Source organism: Gallinula chloropus (genome assembly GCF_964237585.1).
Source record: "Gallinula chloropus genome assembly, chromosome: 4".
Classification (NCBI taxonomy): domain Eukaryota; kingdom Metazoa; phylum Chordata; class Aves; order Gruiformes; family Rallidae; genus Gallinula; species Gallinula chloropus.
In genome coordinates, this window is record NC_140088.1 from 50,160,272 (window position 1) to 50,179,473 (window position 19,202).

Here is a 19,202-nt window from a genome sequence, read left to right on the forward strand (position 1 = left end):
CAGCTGCTGGCTGGGGCAAAACCACAACACCCATTCATGTTCACATACTTGGCCTCTGAAGCATTATCCTTGGCATTTATGATTTTTTACCAGATATCGGTGACAGAACTGGCCACGTATTTTTCAAAACTCATCAGGCAGCTTGTACATGATGGGCAGATGTACCTGTCTTACCTTTAATTTTTGTCCACAGCTGTTACTTTAAAGACTGGGGTGAAGGGGAAAACATCAAAGTTGCCGATACTCTAGAGCATGGCAGAAGAGAGAGCCAGAAGCTGCTGTAGAGACAAACTGCTGCGAGGAGCCAGAATAAGCCAGTCAACTAATAGGTGGGGAAAAAATCTTCCCAGGAAGCAAATGGGACCAGGCAGGATTTACTGCTCCTCAGAACCTCACCAAGTCAGCTGACAAGTGGTAGCATACAACCCTGTCTGCCAGAGTAAAGGACGCTTAAGTGTTTAGAAGCCTTTTCTTAATTTCTGTTCTAGTTCTATGGTGTTCTGTAATTACAATTAGTAGCAGCTTTGAGTCTGTTGGGGTGGTAGTTTTTTTCCCGTTTAAAAAAAGAGAACTCTTTTTGTTTGTATTGTAGGAAGACCTGGCTTTTCTGAGTGCAAAAGCCTTTTAGTTATCTTTGGGAAGCTTTCAGTGGGAGGAAAAAAAAATAATCAAAGCCTTGAAGCTGTGGCTAATGCTGAATCCTCTAACAGAAATCATCACCACCACAGTAAGGTAAAAGTTCTCATTTTCAGAGTGCTGGATCTCTATTTTGGGAAAGGCATCCATTACAGGATTTCAAAACAGGCACTCACAAATTAAGATAAAGAAGCTGCTCATAACTTCTGAAAATTCCAACTCTTCGGTAACTGCAGTGAGAAACCAAGAACCATTAAAATGCTCAAGTCAAAGAAAAGCAACTCTTTCCTTGGTGATGACCAAGTCAGCTTTTTTTCCTCCCAGTCAATCAGCTATCTGGTGTGAGCTTTCACAGAATCACAGAATGGTCTGGGTTGGAAGGGACCCCAAGGATCATAGAGTTCCAATCCCCCTGCCACAGGCACCAACCTCCAGGCCTGGATACACACAAGGTTGCCCAGGGCCCCATCCAACCTGGCCTTGAACAGCCCTAGGGACGGGGCATCCACCACCTCTCTGGGCAGCCTGTTCTGGCACCTCATCACTCTCTGTAAAGAACTTCCCCCTAATATCTCATCTAAACCTTCCCTCCTTTAGCTTCAACTCATTCCCCCTTGTTCTGCCACTGTCTACTCTTTTTAACAGCTGATTCCCCTCTTGTTTCTCTGCTCCCTTCAGGGACTGGAAGGTTGCAATGAGGTCCCCCCACAGCCTTCTTTTCTCCAGGCTGAACAAGCCAGGCTCCTTCAGCCCCTCTTTGTAGGGAAGGTGCTACAGCCCTCTGATCATCTTCTTGGCCTCCTCTGAACCCTCTCCAACAGTCCCACATCTTTCTTGTATCGGGGTCATTTGTTTCTTTGGGTTGTTTGAAGTGGTTTTATTTATTACACCATTCAGCTGCAGAACTGTAGAAGCTAGATTTAGGCTGGGATTACTTGGTCAAAATAGAATCAGCTCTTAAACCAGAATAATCTACCTCTTCCCGTCTAAAACTGGTCCACATGCTTCACCCAGAGAAAGGTACTAAGAGAGGGGTTTCTCCTCAAGTATGTCAACATCAATCTTCTGTGCTGCTGCTTGGTTAGTACTCACTCGGACAGAAAAGTACATGCAGATGTAATGTGTGCCTCAGTATGCAAAAAACAGATACAATTAGAGCAAGGTGTGCTTTCAGAGTAAGTAAAAACACAGCACAGGCTTCAGGTTCAGCTTCAGGTTCCTTTATACACTGTTTTCCACCATCACCAGCAAGACTGGGGCATGGCTAAGCAAGTACCTGGGCACTTGCAAACTCAAGTCTGATGATTAAACCCCAGTTACATGGAACAATAATTGGATTTTTAAATTTTACAACATCGTTACTGCCAATACAGATAACCCTTAAATGAAAAGTTTTTCTTTCTCACTTCACACCCAAACCAGTTTAGGTGCTGGAAAGTTTATCAGGGATTTTTTACCAACTGATCCCATAAAATATATTATCTCTGCCAACTTTATGTAACACACCAGTAATTATTTTAGTTGCTATTCTTCCCTTCCCATTTCTACCCTCTCTTGCCCAGAAATTATCCTTCTTGTGTCTAAAATCTTGATGAAGGCCTAAACATACTGAAAACGCTCAGCATGAGTACTTTTTAGTAATATTTCCACTTAGTCTATCTTATTCCAGTTGAATGTAATCAGCTTTATACTTAAAAGGCATTTCCACAGACTGCAGTACAGAAGCTTGCAATCCCCCTCTTTCACATACAGTTCTGCTGCACATTGCAGCAATAAGCGATGTTACAGGAGACATGGAGAATAATAGATAAGGAGGCGTGAATTAGAGATTCCCAATTGTTCTAGTCAGCAAAAGATTTCATCATATTTTTCCCTTTTTTCAGTCAATGGCTCTAGAAAAAGTAAACACATTTAATTAAGTTGAGAAGAGCTTAAATCAGTGTACAATAATGATGCCACACTTAGGTCTCGCCTCTCATTTCAGCTTAACACCTAAAAATCCCACTCACCTAGACAAATTACATATAGGGACTCAAGTCCCCTATATTAAGCCAATGAACTGCATGTGGGTACCTGGAATGGGAGCACACTGGCAGGCTCTAATGGCTGTGACCTCCCTCCACGGATGTTTCTCTCACCTCATGCTCTGACTTGGCTGGCCTTGTGTGGAGACAGGAGTTGGACTTCATGATACTTTTGTGTTCCTTCCTCCTCCCTCTTTTCCCTCTCCCTCAGCAGAGAACATAGCATCATGACAAGATGCAATTAAAGTACTACAGACTAGGGAATCTCAGGCTGAAGGATATGCTGAGAATTAGTTCGTTCTACAGACCTACATTTTTTCTCTCAAGTATTTGCCTTTAAAACAATAATAATATGTATTTTAATGGAAAAAAAAATCTTGGTAAAAAAAGAAATTTCTTTGCAGACAGTTCTTGATAGCAGACTCATGAGTGATTTAAGATCAGAAGGAAATGCCATTTTACAGTGTGCAATTTATACTCTCTACTCCAGAAAAAAAAATAATTGCAGAATAACAATGATGGCTGTGCCAAATAACCTCCTGATGAATGACCAACACTGTAGGGAATGGCATGCTTTTGTTTCATTATTAAATTTTTCCTAATCTTTAAATAAAGAATTTCCCAGTCATTTAAAGTCTAAATCAGCATTTCATTTCACACACTCACATTTTTGGGGTTGGGGGGGGAGCTTTGTACGTTTGTTTTATTTTAATATTATTCTATAACTTTTGTAATTGAAAGTATACTAGGTTTGATAGAAGTATTACCTCCTTTTCCAGAACACACATTCCAATATGCAATGCTCCTAACATCTTACACTGAGGTTGTCGGAGCTTAACATGACAACTGTCAAGCTGTCACTCAAAGCCCAAGTCAACAACCTGCCCAGTGAAACGCTGTTTGACTTAAAAGTATAAATAAAAAGCGTGCAATCCATTTCTAGCACAGAATTATCATAAACTTTACTCCTTCAGCTTATGAAAGGCACTGACTGACACACCTTTCCAGGCAAACAAGTGCTATAAATGCATAAAGCATGTAAGCACTGGGGATGAAACACTGCCACGGTTTCCGTGTGAAGCGCTGAAGCACTTCACAAAAACAGTTGAGGTGAGCATATCCTTTTTTTTTCCTCCCCACACCCCTCCAAATTCTTTCCTCCATCCACTTCTGCTGGAAGGAGGCGAAGATGGGAACCAGGTGTTTCCACAGACAGTTTGTGGCTTGCTGTTCTGCCCTGTCATTTCATAGCTCAGTGCCACTTGACTCTGCAGTGACTTCTGTTTCACCATACTGATTGCTCCCCTGAGGCTGGGAATCCCCGTTCCTCCCTGTGGTTTATCTCTCAAGGTTTCTAATCCCACTAGCCTGACACCAGGGCGTCTCCCTGGGCTCAGCTTCATGCCCCAAAGTCATGAGTCATTTTGGAGATGGTGGTTTACATGTGAAAGGAGCTATGTGTAATTTCGGATTTCATAGAGGAGAGTCATCTCTCCTTTACCTCCTCCTCAGTTTCCTGCATCAAGCCTCGGGGCATAGCCTTCAGGGGTTTCCTTCCCCTGCCCTGTAGTGGAGTCACACAGGCAAGTAAGCATGTCACTCAATGTGTTGTTCTTTGCAGGTACATGGAATTCATGGGTTAATCACCCCTCTCCTCCCCACTTCTCCCTTTCCCAGTTTGCAGAAAACAGGAATCTCCTTTTGTCCTCCCAGGGCATGGTAAAAAGTAGCCTGCTACTTCAGGGAAGAGAGGGGAATCAGGGAAACCTAGAACAAGCTTGTTAACCATCATTTTGCTAATAGCAAAAATGACCACCTGTGCAGGTAGCTTACAAGTTTCTGTTTGTAGTATCAGAGAAGCATGAGGTTGAATCTTCTTTCCTCCTATGTATCTAAACACCTTTTTGACTCTCCCAAGGATTTTGTCCCCCACATCTCTGCTCACACTCAGTTAAGTGAGAGCTATCAAATGAGGTAACCTAAAGAAATGTCAGCACTCCCAGGATATAGAGTTTTGTGGATCTGTGTTATCCAAATAGCACAGCTGGCTACAGAGGGTGGCACTTTGGGTAATCAGTGGGTTTAGCTGACCTTTTAAAGTGCTATAAAACATTATCCCACTCTGTCTTCCTCATAACAGAAAGTAGCTGCATCAGGGAAAAAAAACAACTGTTGCAAGTTCATTGCATCATTTCAGAAATCAAAAAGTTTTGTGCATAATCAAGTCACCCTGGGAACATCCCCCAAATGCTCTTTCCTGGCAGATAATCATTGCAAAAGCAGACTGCATTTACCTTAAGGGAACACAACGTTCTCTGAGGGTTCGGTCTCTCTTGGGCAACAGGATTGGGGTCCTTGCGTGACTGGTAACTGTTACTCTTCTCTATCAGGTTCCTTATTTCAACATCAAGCTCTTTACTTTCACACCTGCTTTGAAAGAAACAGCAACGTTAAACTTTGCACCAAAACTTGAAGCACAGAGAAGGTAAATTTGTCAGGTGTCTTCTGAACGTGACTGTGCGGGCAGCAGAGCTAGTCCTGCACCAAGCTCCTGCGAACCCTCCCGGAACACAATCAGAAAGCACTGAGCAGTGTCACACAGGTCAACCGCAGAATGCGTTTGGTTGGAAGGGACCTTTAAAGGTCAGCTAGTCCAGAAAGCAGGGACAGCTTCAGCCAGACCAGGTGCTTTGTGGCAGAACTTAATTTAAAAGTTTGAAGCAAGCACTCTTTATGAATTTCACTACTTTGTGTCTACAAAATCCAAGTCAGCCCTTTCAGGGATTATATACAGCCCGTCACATGCCCTTCACCCCAATCGCTCACCTGTAGTTTCAATAATTTTATATTCAACTTCAACAAAAATGCAATCAGGATGGTTAGATTGGTTTTGAACTCCAAAACTAGATGCTCAGTTCACAGGTTTTTGATGCTACCTTTTATTTTCTGCAACACTTCAATTTTTACCCTGAAAGCTCCTTTTAAAAATACACGTATCTTGTAAAAATTGCTGTTGTGAACATTAAAATAGGTATTTTTGGTGGGAAAATTCTTTCAGTCTCTCTGCTGGAGACACACAAGACCTGTGCACTTAAGGGCTTGCTCCAAATTCACAGAACTAGCAAGTAGGGCTGATTCACTTGATGCACCATAATGGTGGATTCTGACTTTCAGAGTATGGACTGGGGAATAACAACCCCAAAAGCCTTAGACCCAACCCTAGTTTTCAAGAAATACTCATGTCTTTTGCAAACTCAGACCTCCATTTCCTAATCAGCCAAATCCAACCCTAAATAAAAGAACTGTCAGACCAGAAAGCAAACTGCAAGGCTCCAAAGTATCGTAAACCTGTTATAGAAAGATAACACTTCTCAATTCAGGCAGAAAATACTTAAATTCTTCATTTAAACTACCAGCAAAACTGAAAGCAGTAAGAATTTATCAGTTCTTGCCATTGAGACAGGCAATCCACAGGGATCACACTTCAGGTTCTGAGGAAACTCTTGAAGGGCATTTGATCAAAAAACCCACCTATCCTAAGCGTGGGGAATTTTGTGATAGCATAAAATGATTCATTTCATTCTCAGTATTTATAAAACAAAGACTATAACAGAGATATATTTTCATTAAGCATGAATGCAAAATCATTTTTGCAGAGGTTCTACAATAAAATACCAACGGTAGCAAATAGGGACAAGTAAGGACAAATAAAACTCAAGAGCTTTTGGTTAGGGCTTTTTTGACTTGCTGCCTAGTACTTGGATGAGCTGGAATTTCATGGCTGTTTCAGAGCTGCTATGAAGCTCGGCTTTGCCAAAAAAGTTTCATGGTAGAAACAAGATACTTGGATGTGTTTCGAGAGGTAGACCGTGTTTTGAGAGCCAGACCTATGGCACGGTGAAATAGGGCTTCAACTCAAGGAACCAAGACCAGGGTTTTTTAGTGCTTGAAGATCCTGAAGCACCAGAAGACATCACATGATTTGTCTTTGCTGCAGAAAGACACCTTTCCGTACTACATTTTTGCTGCCTTTTTTTTTTTTTTAAGCCAATAGAGCAACTAGTGCAAGTTCAAAGAAGCAGAGTACCCAACTAAACAACTATCTTTCACTAGACCTCCTACAGTGGCCAAAACTCCCTTTCAAAGCCATGCGGATTAAGAGAAGGACCTTCTTGATGGAGTTTTCCCTGATTGGGCAGCAGGTTGCAGCTGCTCTGAATGCTGGTGGCAGTTTCCAAAGCCTCAGCTGCGTGTGGCTGACAGGTGAGCCCCAGCACCGCAAGCACCCTGGGGCAGCTCATGAAGAAAACCACAGAAAATTTCCTGAACGATAAATTGTCAGGCAGCAGCATGACCAAGCGCTCCATTTAGCACTCCATTTATAGCCTTCATTTTTAATCAGCTACACAATGCAAACTTTGCGACCAAAGTAGTAACACTGCCTTCCCTCAAGCTCACTGCCCTGGAAAACAGCATCTTCAGTTCATTCGGACTCCCATGCCTAATCCAGCATGAGATTGCTTTGCATAACAGAAGGGAATGGATGCTGCCCAGCACGCTCTGTGTTTTTGAAGATGCTTGGAAGATTTGAAAAGCCACAGCATGGAAGCAGTCTCACACATGGTCCAGTTGTAGGAAAAGCACACGAAATTATGGTTATAAAGTAAGGGAGAAATTGTTGCTGCAGCATCCTTAGAGCCCCTAGAAATACGACAAAAGGGAGAGGTTAAGTAAAGCCAGGTGAAAGGTTACTGAGTAGTACTGAGGGGTTTGAGACAGAGCTACTAGAATCACAGGCCAATATTTGCAGATTGAGCTTTCAAAACTTAAGAGTTTTTAACTGTTTAGTCAAACCAACCAAAGGTAGGCTAGTTGTTCTCCTCTTTCCTTGCTCCACATCTTCTGAGTGAGACCAGTAGAGCAACTAGCTTACCGCTTACTGAGAGAAAAAACCTCAGGCTTCTGTATATTTTGCTCACTGCCCAGGGCTGCAGTCACACAACCTGCTCGCGCTGCAGCAAAGCAAGACAGAGTTTAACTCTTGTACAGACCTAGACTTTTTCCACCATCACTGCTTCCCTACTGCACAACCCACTCACCCAGCTTGATCAAAGTAGTTCGGGTCTCAAACAGTTTTGAGCCAATATAAAGCAGCTTAGACTAAAACAACCATTCAAAATAAAGCAGCAATGTCTCGGTGCAGTCCTGAGGACAGTAAAAGATGGGCAGCAACCTCTGGCAGGAGTGCAGCATAAAGTATTTAGGCAGGCTGCACTCATCTCTGCTGCTGGTTCAGCCACAGTGAGAGGAGATGCGTGACCACAACCTCCTGAGATCAGAGCACGAATGAAGCTGGGAAATACCCCATAAAGATGGTGACTTGGGGTTTCAATACTTTGTTTCAGCCAGGAAGTGTTCATTCCCCTGCTCCCCGCAGTTTATCTGACACTGGCTGCAAATGATGTTCACCTCTCACTGCTGCCACTGTCTCTGCATTCTGCTTTCTGGGCTTCGAAGTCCCTGGGCAAGAGTAGGAACCAGCTGGGCTTGGGCAAAAGAAAGGGAACTACACAAGACTCAAATCCCTAAGAATTCATTGCTGCTCCGTAATATGCATGTTTCAACATCATAACAAAAGGCAGAAAACTACTTCATCAGCTGGATTTCACAGTGCATTTGGTTTTCCCTCAGATTTTAGGCTAAAGGTCTTCTGACAGCAACTGCTATTCCCCAAATGCTCTTTCCTGGCAGATATTTTAATACCTGTATTTTAATATCAGCCATGTTGATAACTGGAAGGAGATATTTATAGCGATACAAAATTATATCCAATATAGAGATTGATTTTACAGTCTGGACTTTCAGAACACACAGGTGACCCAAGTGCTTGAATACATCTTCAAGATACTGGTGATGAGGAGCTACCCCAGAACAAGATGGTTCTTGATGATTACCTGAGTTTTCCCTGGTGAGTTGGCACCCAGCATTTAGCTTCTGCAGAAAGCAATTTCTTCAAAACTGGTTTTGGTTTTTGTGAGGTTCACAGATAGGATTCTACACCCTTAATACCTCTACTGGTCTACTCTGTCGCCAACAAGTTCTAAAATTAAGTGTTTCTGGGTTTAATAATTAGATTACGCAAACAGGCAACCTGTTAGAAAAAATATCAGAAAATGTAAGCCCATGCAGATTTGGGAGAATTTGAAAGGTTTTGGAATTTTTTTAGTGTTTTGTAAAAATCATCAGAGAATATGCAAAGTCTTTTCATGTAGTTATATGGGACAAAATATCTCTCTTCTATGTGCAAAAGCTTTCTAAAGTAAATGAAAATCTAAGAAAGCACAACTCATCCTGCTTACATACCATGCTATAATTAATGCAGAGAACAATAAAGATTAGAATATAAACCCATCTATGTAACCTTTGAGTTACTTGCTAATTTTCCTCTTTTTCTTTTTTGAAAATTAAGACTTTTCACATGGAGGCAGAACCTACAGATGTAATGAAAGAATCTGGTCTCCCACCATAAGGTTTTAGCAACTTGCAGGAAAAGGAGAGTGCCCAACATTACCCATAATATACATGTCATATCTGAAAAGCAGTACCCAGCATCCTTCTAGCCACGTCCTCCAAGAATAAGAAATTACATCTCTCTGGTTTGCAAGTTGCCACATCCATGCCGGATTTCACTGCTAGAGACTAACTGTGCACCACACCAAAGATATTTTCATTTCTCCTACATACTCACCTAACTGCCTTTAGAATGGTTTCCACTTTTTGCACTGTTTCAATTTCTAGGCTCTATCAGCTTTTTGCAATTAAATATCTATAAATCGTTGTATACTTTTAACAGCAATTCAGTTTTTTACAACAAAAATTGTGCCCAGCACCTGCATTGTATGTGAATGGGACTAAAAGCCCATCAGATCAATGCCACGCAGCTAAATAAATCCTGGTCTATTTTTAAGCTCACAGGGTTAGGCAGTGAAGTGCTAGTTGTAAATGCAGAGGGAATTTTATTACATTATGCATGTAAGTGAGCCAGAGCAAAGCCTGTGTTTGGCCCAAAACTGTCACTAAAGCCAGGATATGATGGCACCAGAAAGGAAGCATGATGTGTGGATACCGGTGGCTTTAATAGCATCAAGAGCACTCCTTGCAGTCCATCTCTTCCTGGTCAGAAGAAGCAGAGGACAAAAAAAACCCTCCTCTCACTAATACATGCTTTCACAATGCAGCAGCAACCAGCCCAGCTCCTGATGGCCTGCCCATGCTCTTTTGATGCACCACATGCTTTGGGCTTGTAGCAGCATAGATCAATGGCTAAAAAATACAGTTATCAAAGAAGAACATACAAACCCTATATAGAGTCCCAGCTCTGCAGCTGATACCATTTTCACTGGGAACTGACATTATTCCTTACTAACAGCAGTAACATGGCAACGATGGATATACCTACAACATGTCCCAAGGCATTTACTGCAAAATATGAATACCAAAGGCATCTAACACTATTTGCAATAACTTCAAGGCTCATTTTCCTGTGATTAGTGAAAGCACAAATACACACCATAAACAATTATGGAAAAAAAAAAAAAGGTTTTAAAAGCCAGGATTTACACCCAGACACCAACACCATGGAGTCATATTTTGACAGGAAATGAATTCCAGAGTCCAGGGGTTAAACACATGCTTCATCCCCTTGGGTGGGCATTTGGGATGTAGGATTCTTGCTTGACTAAGCCTAAGGAGCAGATCGACGGAAATAAATACATTTTTGCATTTGAATTATGAACTGGTTCAGATAAATTAAAAACCATGACAGATTTCCAGGCAAACCGTTTCAGGTAATATTTCCCCCATTTCTGATAATTTACTTCATTTCAGAAAAAGGCCTTTAGAACATGGGAGAGAATGAGACCTGGATTACAGAATAAATACTATAACTTGTACTAGAAGTAGACGTAACATAGGAATAAAATTAGGCATATAATTCTTAAACATGACACTTTAGCTATAGAACTAGCCTTCTCTTTTATGATCCTGATGATTTTACAGGATGTTTGCTCTCCTTTTATTCAGTTTTGGAGAGTTCTTAGATTTTTTTCCATGTAAATACATAAGAATTTTTATAATAAATCTTATCCAGCTAAGACTAAATGACAAAGAATTTCCAGTCCCACAAGCAATGGGAAGAGAGAAATTTTGCCAAGAAAACAAGATGACTTTTCTTAAAGAAAAAAATATTTTCAGCCTCATCAGCTCTTACAATTTTAGCAGATTCTGAGCTGATAGAGAATAGTTACAGTGTGGTTCAGCTCCCTGAGCATCAGTGGTGCTATTCCAGTACTCAACACCCAGCCAGCAGATCTCCGCTCAGAGTTTAGGGCTTGAGAATTTGAGCCTGATCTTGTGAAATTGAGCTCCACTAGTTCGATGCTCCACCTCACATGTACCAGTATAAAAACCAGTTTATTGGGCATAAAACGTACAGCACTGGTGCAAACACAAAAAGAACACCTGCCTTTGATGATTATGAGGATATACTTAAAAAGAAAGTTTAGGGAAAAAAAGAGAGAAAAAGGCACACATTATTTCAAATTGTTTCCAACTTAATTTTTTAACTCAAGTTTCACCCAAAAAAATTCACCCAGTGTATCGGCAGAACTTTTTCACAGGAAAGGTGACAGAGCGCTGGGACAGGCTGCCCAGGGGGTGTGGAGTCTCCTTCTCTGGAGATATTCAAGACCCATCTGGACACCTCCCTGTGTGATCTGTCCTAGTGAACCTGCTTTGGCAGGGGGGTAGGACTCTATGATCTCTGGAGGTCCCTTCCAACCCCTACAACTCTGGGATTCTGGCTGGCTTCCAAGCCAGCCACCAACAGCAGTCAACATCCACCTAGCAGCAGTACCACATTGTCTTTAGATTAAGATGTCCCAGTTGTTGTGAAAAAAGTGCTGGCATTGTTGCTTGGGAGGTAAGTGTGAGATTACAAATAATCCCACTCCCATCCCAAAGAAAAGAACTCCATCAGACAAGGTGTGTGATAGGGGTTAAAAAACATACATACTGTGATTACAGCAAAGAAACCACTTAAACTTTCACTCAAATCTGATGTAGCCAAAACATCTGCCTATCACCCCATAAACGTCCCTACACTTCTGTTCCCTTTACGACAAAGGAATGGAGCTTTTAAGGCACATTTAATAGCCAGCAGCTGTTTGGCTGTCAAATGCCACATCTGGAGAAGCCGTGTGCTGTTAATGTGAACAGAAACAATTATTCTTTAATAGTTTTGCTTAATTTTAAGAATTACACAAATCACGACGACAAAAGAAGTGCGTGTTCTTAGCGGAAAGACGTCTGGTTTCTGTGAAAATGAAAAAGGCCCAGTGATTAATTGAAGGTGCACCTATAATCTGTCCTGTCTCAGGGAGGAAAGAAGCAAAGCTACTGATGCACAGGCATTTAGTGTTTTCCAGACTTCGAGTATTCCCCTCAACAAATATGCAGAGTGCAAGATGGCAATGACAAGCTGGTTCATGTCAGATGACATGTTACTTGTCATGCAGTGTGACTCCCCTCCATGCCTGGGGGTTCCTGTCCTTTGCGGCTGGGTTTCAATGCAGCTACCTCAGGTCTGTGCCCCATCCAGACTGTACAATCAGGAAAATAAGATCATTCCCTTTTCACTTGGATCATCTGCTTAATTACAGTACCAACACCATAATGCAATTTCTTCCCAATGGACTGCATTTGGGTTGAGTCCAAACCTCAGGAAAGCCAATTAAATTCTTTTCTCCAACTTTCTCGGGCTTTAAATGAGCCACAAGCAAGTTCCAGATGACTGTCTCTTTGATGTAGCAGTAAATGGAGCACCATCTCCCAGTCTCATCACCCAGGACTCACGTAGCTTTGTGTGGATCACGAGTAGGAAGGGAATTCAAGATCTGCCATGAAAATTAATTAAAGGGAATGCTCAGCCAAGCAGAGCCACCAAGTAGCATGGGCTTTCTGAGCAGATGAGTTCCCCCACTTAAAGGCACACTTGCAGAAAGCTGGTGGGAGATAGGAGGAAAGCATTGAAAGAACTGAAACCTAAGAGTTAAAAAACGAGAAGGGAGACAAATCTAGGTGTTTTCAAGTGCCTGCTCTCTTTCTATGAAAACCAATAGCACCCCTTTTAGGACGCTCCTCAGTAGGCACCTTTTTGAAACGGTTGCCCTCTCACAGCACTTTGTGGACTGGTTGCTCTGTGCACAGATACAGCGTGAGTAGCAGAGCCTACACAGGTCCTTCACGTACTTGTTTCTGTAGAAAGCACGATTCTGATGCACCCACACGGCTGATGTGTTTAACTAGTATTTTATACTCCAACCCTTTCTTTTCACAAAGCAGGCATCACCACAAAGAGAACCAGACCTACGTGCATGCACCCATTTTGTCTGATAGTTCAGCCTCAGTCAGGATGCGGATGCATTACCAACACCTGACTGACCTGGGCTCACAGTGGGGCTGCATCACAACTCCATGATTCATTTGGGTCAGTGTCTTCCACATGGACCTGAGATATTTTCAGTGATCTACTAACAGCATAAGTAAATAAACAAATGAACACCATTTGGAAAAGTAGCCAAAAAATTTAACGTACAGTAGCTGACAGAGAACAACCCGCTCTAAGTCCAGTTATTTCATAATAACCTAACCTGTGAAAAAGTACTCCTTAAAGGAAGAACTATGGGTAAGATATTATTTCTTAAGCTTTAAGGTATTATTTCTTAAGTGTCCCCAAACAAAAAACAGTTACTTTACAACAATTTTTCTGTCTCTGAAAGCTACACACTACACTGAATACTTTGTAAAGCTACCTGTTAATCATTCTCAGCTACCTTGGCTTTTTTATCTTGCTGAATGCAGCAGTATTTGCTGAAATACTCAGCAATATTAATTTTCTTAAAGCTCCTTATTACTCACTGACAGTCCAAGAAAGGAGTTGCCATCATCACAGCCTTGTTAGAGGCTGTAACCATAATGCAACCTCTTTATGTCTACATTCTGCAGTACCACCTCTTTTACTGCCATTATCAGTAGAACTAAATTAGTTCATGAAGAAGACGATACTCAAAGTGGTTGTGAAACTTCCAAACTTGGGAGATACCTGAAACTCAACTAGACAGGCCCTGAGTAACCTGACCTAAGTAACCTTGCTTAGGCAGAAGGTAGGACCAGATAACCTCTTGATATCCCTTTCAACCTACAATATTTTCTATGATTTTGCTCTTCTCAGCACAGCAAGTTTCCATATTTCACTTACTTAAACCGAACTGATACAGATCTCTACAGGACAGACTAAAGCCAAAAAAGAAGTGTTAACCTGGGTTTCTGGAAGACAAATTGATTGACGTACGTGGGAAACACTCAGCTAAATATTTCAAATAATGTAATGTAAATTACTTTTTAAAAAATAAAATTGGTTTCTCCCCGTAAAATTAAGACAGTTAATACCTTTCCATCTCAATACACTGATGAGGGCACATCTCTATCTGATCTTCTGCATCTTTATTCTTCTTTTTGAGCTGGTCACAGTTAATCTATTGGAAACAAGGAAGGGGAAAAAAAGCAAAATTTAAGGGGGAATGAAAAATAAACAACCTAGGAAGAAAAAATTAAGTACACAATTATAAATACAAGAGATAACCTTGTCTCGCCTGCATTTCTGTTTTCACTTTCATGTACCATAAGTGGATCTACTTCTTCCTTCCCAGCATCATCCTCTCAAGTCCACCACTCTGTCAGCGACAGATTTGCAAGGGTAGGAGCAGCAACAGTCTCTGGCTGCAGTGGCAAGAGTCTACCCAAGGAGGTAAGCTGTCATCAGTCACAGGAAGTGTTGAGAAAAGGGCTTTTTTTATTCATCCTAAAAGAATCAACTATCTTAAATACTATACAGTTCAAATGTCATCACGATGATGAGAAAACTCATATGCTTTCTGGAAGCATCCAGTAAAACCAAAAGAAAAGATGTGAGTTACTGTACATGAGAATATTGTTCAAGAACTGTACAAGCTCCCAACAAGTTCATGCCCAGCTACTGGCCAGCATTGCTTTTTCAAAGAGAAAGGAGAGAAGGGGAAAATCACCTCGCCCAGAGAAAGGCACACACATCAGGATAGCAGTAAGCAGTCCACATACAGATATTCCCTTTGAGATGAAAACTCCAAACAGGGAAAAATGCAAGCTTTTCAAAAATGTCATGAGGTACCACAGAATCACAAGGTTGGAAAAGACATTTAAGAACATCAAGTCCAAACGTTCCTGTCCTATGCTAAGCCATATCCCTGAGTACCTCATCTACCCTTTTTTTAAACACATCCAGGGAAGGTGACTCAACCACCTCCCTGGACAAAAGGGAGCAGCACCTCTCCATCACAAGTACAGATGGTACACAGCGTGAAGCACTGCTGCCTCATCCATGGGAGTCCATCCTGCTCCTGTGCCATGGGCTGGTAACAGCCCTGGGTATGTTTCTTCAGGCTATGTGGGACATCTCTAGTTCATCAAGAAAGGAGCCCAGAAGTCTTATTCTTCTCTTTAGACCAAAATGAGAAACAATAGCATTACGATAGTTGCTGGAACTAGAAAACTGGCAGGTTTCATAGCAGCTGTTCTAAGGACAGCAATGTGACTGCTGAAATAAAGCGGGGAGCCATCAAGAGCAAAACATCCTATTTATAAGCAAATAAGTTTTCAATTACGAGTCGCGCTCTTTATTGGTAACATCAACACAATGCGAAGCCACAGCTGAACATTTTATACAAACCCTACTGCTTCAGCTATGCAGAGCAGAAATTTAAAAGGAAGTGGTGCCAGCAGAAGATCTGAGGTGTTTGGCATCCCTCCCCCCCTTCATGATTCCCATTCCTGCGGGCATTTCACACATTTTAAATGCATCTGGTAATCACTAATTACAAGGATCCTATTAAAAATAACAAAAAAAAAAAAAAAAGTCGATTCAGTTTCATGTGAAACTAATTCCTGCTTGTCTGAGTTTTATGAGTGCCTGTTTAATCATAACAAAACCACGTCAAAGTATGGAAAGCTGCAATTTTTCTGATTTCAATGGGACATGGGGTACTAAGGGAATTAAGCCTTATTTTGAAGTGCCTGAAGGTGGCTTTTAGGCATCTAACTTAATATAAAAGTTGAAAAATGTTGACCTAGAATATACACTCCCTACCAACACCAAAACAACAAAAAATAAAACTAAATGACTAAATGATATCTGACCATGAATTAAAAAAAGAAAACAACTTAAAAAAAACACACACAAAAAAACCCCATAACAAAAAAAGGCCCACAGAACGCAGACTGCTGCTCCATCTCCAATTCATCCCGCTGGACTTAGAGGTTTCAGCAGTCTGGGAGGCATTTGCCAAGTTACGCACAGTATTACTGCCCACATGCTGAAAAACAGGCCACGTTAAAGGGATACAGGTTAGATGTTACTGAAAAGAAGATACCTATGCTGATAAAATTAACACCAGGAGCAAAGTGCTGAAAAACTGACAAGAAAAAAAAAGAGGCAGTGAAGAACATAGAAAAAAAGTATTTATTTGACGTGTCACTTTGTGGTTCTGCAGTCACAGGACAGTGAGGCAGATTTGGGGGCCCACAGGGAAAGGGTGCTGCACACATCCTGCTGGGGAGCGCTCTGGGATTGCATAGTGGGCACTCCAGGTTCTCCGCAGCCCTACTCTGCCAAGCTGAGGAAAAGCACAGAAAAGAGCCACTCAAGCCCACAATTCCCTAATCACTGTGTGGCCCAGCTGCAGACCCAGCCAGCATAAACAAGAAGTTCTCCAGAAGTCCTACTGCTAACATCTGCTGAGGTGGGGGAGGTCCCCTCCCTGTGGCTTGACAAGGTCTGTTGTACGGATCTCCTGACTCTTAGTCATATGCAGATTCTGCAGCACATCCCTCAGTGCTGAGCACCTTGATTTAACACATGTCTATACAAGCCAGCCCTGCTATCAGAAGCCATTTCGCTATCATAGCACGGGAGAATATCCACCCTCCTCTACTCAGTCCACTACATGTGAAAAAGCAGTGAAGTTTACTCCAGGGATAGCTGGTGGGATCACCCAGCTGAGCATGGTCGGGCCAGTGCCAGCTAAGCAGCATCGGCACCTGCTTCAATCTGTCTCCACTGTTTCCCAGACTACTGATGTGCAAGAGACTGTTGATACAGAGCGATAGCTTTGTTCTGAAAGGCTTTTTAAAAATTCTTTTTGAGCTAAGTTTTTATTCTTTACAGCAAAAAAAATTTCACTGCAAGGAGCCTGACCTGTGCTGGCAGCACTAGTTGTGCTAAATCTAAACCTGCAGTTAGGAACCTAAACAAAAAGATGCAACTGGGGCATTGTACCACACGCAAGCGTTCATTAGTAAAACCACCGTAAGATTTTACAGCTCTAATATGCATTTAGTGCTGTAGATTTTTATTAGATCAGACAAATTGTAGCCAAGATGGATAAAATTCAGCTACTTCAAAGAATTAAGACTCTGTAGAAAGCAGGGGGTTATAATGGTCGTGTAAAGGATTACTCAGAATTACATAAGTTTTCTGGTGTGTCGAGGCTCTTAAGAGCAGGAAAACCTTGAAGTAAAACAGGAACCATTTTGCTCACAGATTTATGGGGTTTTGCAATAATTCAAAATGTTTGGTAAAAAGCATACAAAATTTCCTTGGTGTTCACCCACCAAATTTATCAGTGCTCCAAGCCCTGAATACTTTGTAGATACACCCAAAGAAGCCAAAAAGCATTTTGCATTAAAAACAAATAAGTTTTCCACATAAAAAAAAAACCCACATCTGGAAAGAAAACAACCCCATCGCTCAAGAATGATGAGAAGATTCACTAATTCTAATAAAAATCTTATTTATAAAAATGATGACAGCAACATGAGGCACTCATCATGCTGGTGGCTCAAAATCATTTCACAAACATCTGCACTGATCTGTAGTAAATCCTGCACTGCTCTTGCCCCATTCTCTTTTTTGTTCTCTAAGTCTAGTTCTAGCTTAAGAGCATCCTATTTTCCCTAAGCGTTTGCTTATCTTCCCCAAACCAACTCTGCAATTCACCTTTTATTTGGTTGTACCCCAAACCCACTCCATAATTAACTTGTTCTTCAGTTGTACCACAGCAGTATTTTGTGGGAATGTGATATAAAATGAATGACAGAAATGAGCCAGCCTAAAAGAGGCAGAGAAGGGAAAGGAGATTTTGGGTTGCTTTTGCCTGTCTAGATGAACTAAGTGATTTGATTTTACAGGCTACCACCATGAACAGACATATCGTCAGGGCAGAAGGGGCAGAAAAGATGTAGTATGACAAATAAAGGTAAGTAAATGATAGCAAATTACATAAGGAATAAAGCCATGAACAAGTTACACTTTCAGTGATACCTATTTTATTACAGAAGATCCAGGGCCTGTTACAGCCAAGCCAAATTCAAGTTACATCATTTAAGTATTACCCTTATTGCAAAACAGCTCCAAAATAAAGTGGAACATATATAATCATAAATGCTGTTGATAAACAACCCAGCGGGCTACACATTATCTGTGTGTGGCTGTCGTGTAGGTGGAGTGGGAGGCAGAAATAGATTGTTACTGTAAATGCGATCAAAATGGAAGAACACACGAACAAAAATAAAAAAAAAAAAAAAAAGCCTTTGATGGAAGCAACCCTCACTGAAACAAACCTGGGATGGGAATAATGCCTTTAAGGTTTGGGGGTTTTTGAACTCTGACGAGCTCAAACACAAACATGTCTGATTTCCTCCTACCTAGATACAATTCCTGGGTTTGGTACTTGTAATGGCACCAGCAGGCAGTTGCAGCCAGCCTTGAACCTTGAACCAGCCAGGGTATCACATGCCTTTTTTCGTGATTTCTGTATCCAACGCTCTCCTCTGAAAGCACAGCTTCACTCAGGTAAGTGTAGCACAGGAAAAAGCCACGGATGAACACAGCGAGATCTGCCAGGTCCCTCCTCCCCCCACCCCGTTATTTCCTGATTGAGTGCTGAAACTCCGATATTTGGCAGTTTCTAACCAAACCTTAAAATCTGAAGCTTGAATTTACCAAACATAAGGAGTAGTGTTGAAGTTCCTCAGTTCTGCTGCGCCTGATTTCACTCTGATAAAATGAAACCAGTGCCTGCCCCGTGCGAGGCAGGAAGATTTAATGCTGAGTATCTAAAACCTGGGCTCACCATTGGGTGCAGTTCTCAGTTAGGGTAACAGTGAAGATTAGCTCGCTCTGGAGATCAGTGGATGCAGAACAGCGATCACCCCTAAGAACTTTAACCACAGATGCCCTCCCATGAAGCTGTGATATCCACCACTCGACAAGCAGTCTATTTACAATTCTTGAGACATCTTCAAACTATGCAGCTACTGAAGTAAATTAAACCCCAAAACAACAGAAACCCATTGATGTGGGTCGGACTGAGGAATTCACCGCTGAACACA

General features: G+C 41.6%; 1 protein-coding gene across 1 annotated transcript in view; it reads right to left on the bottom strand.

Annotated features, from left to right (window-relative positions):
- Positions 1–16,816, bottom strand: part of TNIP3 (TNFAIP3 interacting protein 3) — a gene marked incomplete at both ends in the record, with an annotated part of 51,451 nt that extends 34,635 nt beyond the window's left edge. Inside the window, 3 exons of the mRNA XM_084263242.1 lie at positions 4,955–5,087; positions 14,169–14,254; positions 16,781–16,816. Coding sequence (XP_084119368.1) covers positions 4,955–5,087; positions 14,169–14,254; positions 16,781–16,816 — 255 coding nt within the window. The remainder of the gene's footprint in view (positions 1–4,954; positions 5,088–14,168; positions 14,255–16,780) is intronic.
- Positions 16,817–19,202: the final 2,386 nt, after the last annotated feature.